At 37.9% G+C, this 1,837-nt stretch overlaps 1 protein-coding gene across 1 annotated transcript in view; it reads right to left on the bottom strand.

Moving 5' to 3' along the window:
- Positions 1 to 1,837, bottom strand: part of HNRNPA2B1 (heterogeneous nuclear ribonucleoprotein A2/B1) — a 7,017-nt gene that overhangs the window by 2,771 nt on the left and 2,409 nt on the right. The window contains exons 5-9 of the mRNA XM_006896130.1: positions 1,758 to 1,830; positions 1,536 to 1,637; positions 1,375 to 1,455; positions 718 to 780; positions 3 to 121 (exon numbers count right to left, since the gene is read on the bottom strand). Coding sequence (XP_006896192.1) covers positions 3 to 121; positions 718 to 780; positions 1,375 to 1,455; positions 1,536 to 1,637; positions 1,758 to 1,830 — 438 coding nt within the window. The remainder of the gene's footprint in view (positions 1 to 2; positions 122 to 717; positions 781 to 1,374; positions 1,456 to 1,535; positions 1,638 to 1,757; positions 1,831 to 1,837) is intronic.

Here is a 1,837-nt window from a genome sequence, read left to right on the forward strand (position 1 = left end):
CCTCCTCCATAGTTGTCATAACCACCTCCGTAGCCCCCACCCTGGTTGCCATATCCAGGTCCTCCACCACCATATCCTCCTCTTCCTCCTCCATAACCAGGGCTTCCTCCAAAATTGCCACCTATTATAAAACAAGCTTTTAAGTAATTACTTAGTAATGCCATTTTATCTTATTACCGCATTTCCAGTTCTCTAGAACATTTCCATAAATGAAACAGGGTCACATTCTACAATAGTGTCAATGGTAGAACACCCTTTGGGAAGCCTATTCACAGCCAATTGGGTTTTAAAAACTTTACGGCGAATGCTTGAAATACTGCTCTGTAACAATCCTCCCAAAGTAGTGATTTTAGGTGTCCCCTTCAAAGGCAGCTTCAAATGGTTTTAAAATGTGTATTATGTGTGAAATCACTGGGACAAAGTACAAAAAAGTTGCCTGTTACCTTAGTGTTACTAACTGCCCTACTCAAAGCAGCAAGTGAGAATATAAAGTAGCATATTTATGTAATTCAGACATCTTATAATTGAAGAATTCAGCTTGTTCATTAAACCTAACTTAAAATTACCCAGTATCATGCTTCTCTGTATTCCAATCAAGCAAATAGTTTGTTAACAGTGGTTCACAATTTTATCTGTGATAATTAAAGTGGCTTTTTACTTATTAGGAAGATGAATTTTTGAAACACCTTGAAGACAAAAATTAAGGGAAAAATTTACCTCCAGGTCCTCCTCCATACCCATTATAGCCATCCCCAAATCCACGACCACTTCCATATCCATCTGTTAAGACGGAGAAAAGGAGGGTGGAATTTAATCACATTTCTACCATGTCTTTCCTCTACAAATTCTACTAGTACCTCTATAGGCACTAAACTACCTCTCAAGTACTCAAGAATAATATCCAAACCTGAGGCTATGACTTGGAAAAGTCCTTTAAAGATGTCGCCATTTATTTATATAGAAGCATTGCATGGATAGAACCAACATTTTACTGGTTCTTGAAATACACAGGGTAATTCTGAAGGCTAAAACAAAACTTTTCAGACTTACAGTATTACTCAAGGGGAGCTCACTCATGGTCTAGTGGTTAGGAACTGCACTGCCTATCAATCCCAAAGGCATGTAGCATGTTCAAATCCACTAGATGTTCAGAGGTGGGAGAAGGATGGGCAATCTCCTCTCTTATGGGATTTAAGGGCATATGAAAGCCTGCTGGAGGAGGGTCAACTATGGGTTGGTTCCTACTAAACAGTAAACAGACTCAAGTACTTCTTAGAGTCTAAGGAGTGACTAGGACATATTTTCTGATTCTAGTAGTTTAAAAGGGTCAAACAAGTACAATCATACATTAAGAACATAAAAACTATAGCTTACCAGACCCTCCTCTAAAGTTACTTCCTGGTCCTGGGCCGAAATTTCCTCCTCCACCACGCGAATCCCCAAAACCGAAGTTGCCTACGACAAATGCTCTATTAGAACTAAGTCAATGTGTACAAACGCAAGAGAAAAAAAATTGTACTTTAAAAAAAAGCTACCTCCTCTTCCACTCCTAGAACTTTGGACCTCCTGCATTTCTTGTCTAGACAAAGCCTTTCTTACTTCTGCATTATGACCATTGATGGTATGGTATTTCTGCACTGAAATTTAAAAAATAATTAAATCAACCCTTAAGCCAGATAATCTCTTAAGAACGTTAGAAATGTTTATATACCAAAAAAAAAAAAAAATCATACCAGTAGCAGCTTACAGATACTTACATACAATTTTATCCACAGGATCATGGTCATCAAATGTAACAAAACCAAAGCCTCTTTTCTTTCCAGACTGCCTATCAGTA

The sequence above is a fragment of the Elephantulus edwardii genome, unplaced genomic scaffold (genome assembly GCF_000299155.1).
Source record: "Elephantulus edwardii isolate Elephantulus edwardi_28Jun2011 unplaced genomic scaffold, EleEdw1.0 scaffold00182, whole genome shotgun sequence".
NCBI lineage: Eukaryota > Metazoa > Chordata > Mammalia > Macroscelidea > Macroscelididae > Elephantulus > Elephantulus edwardii.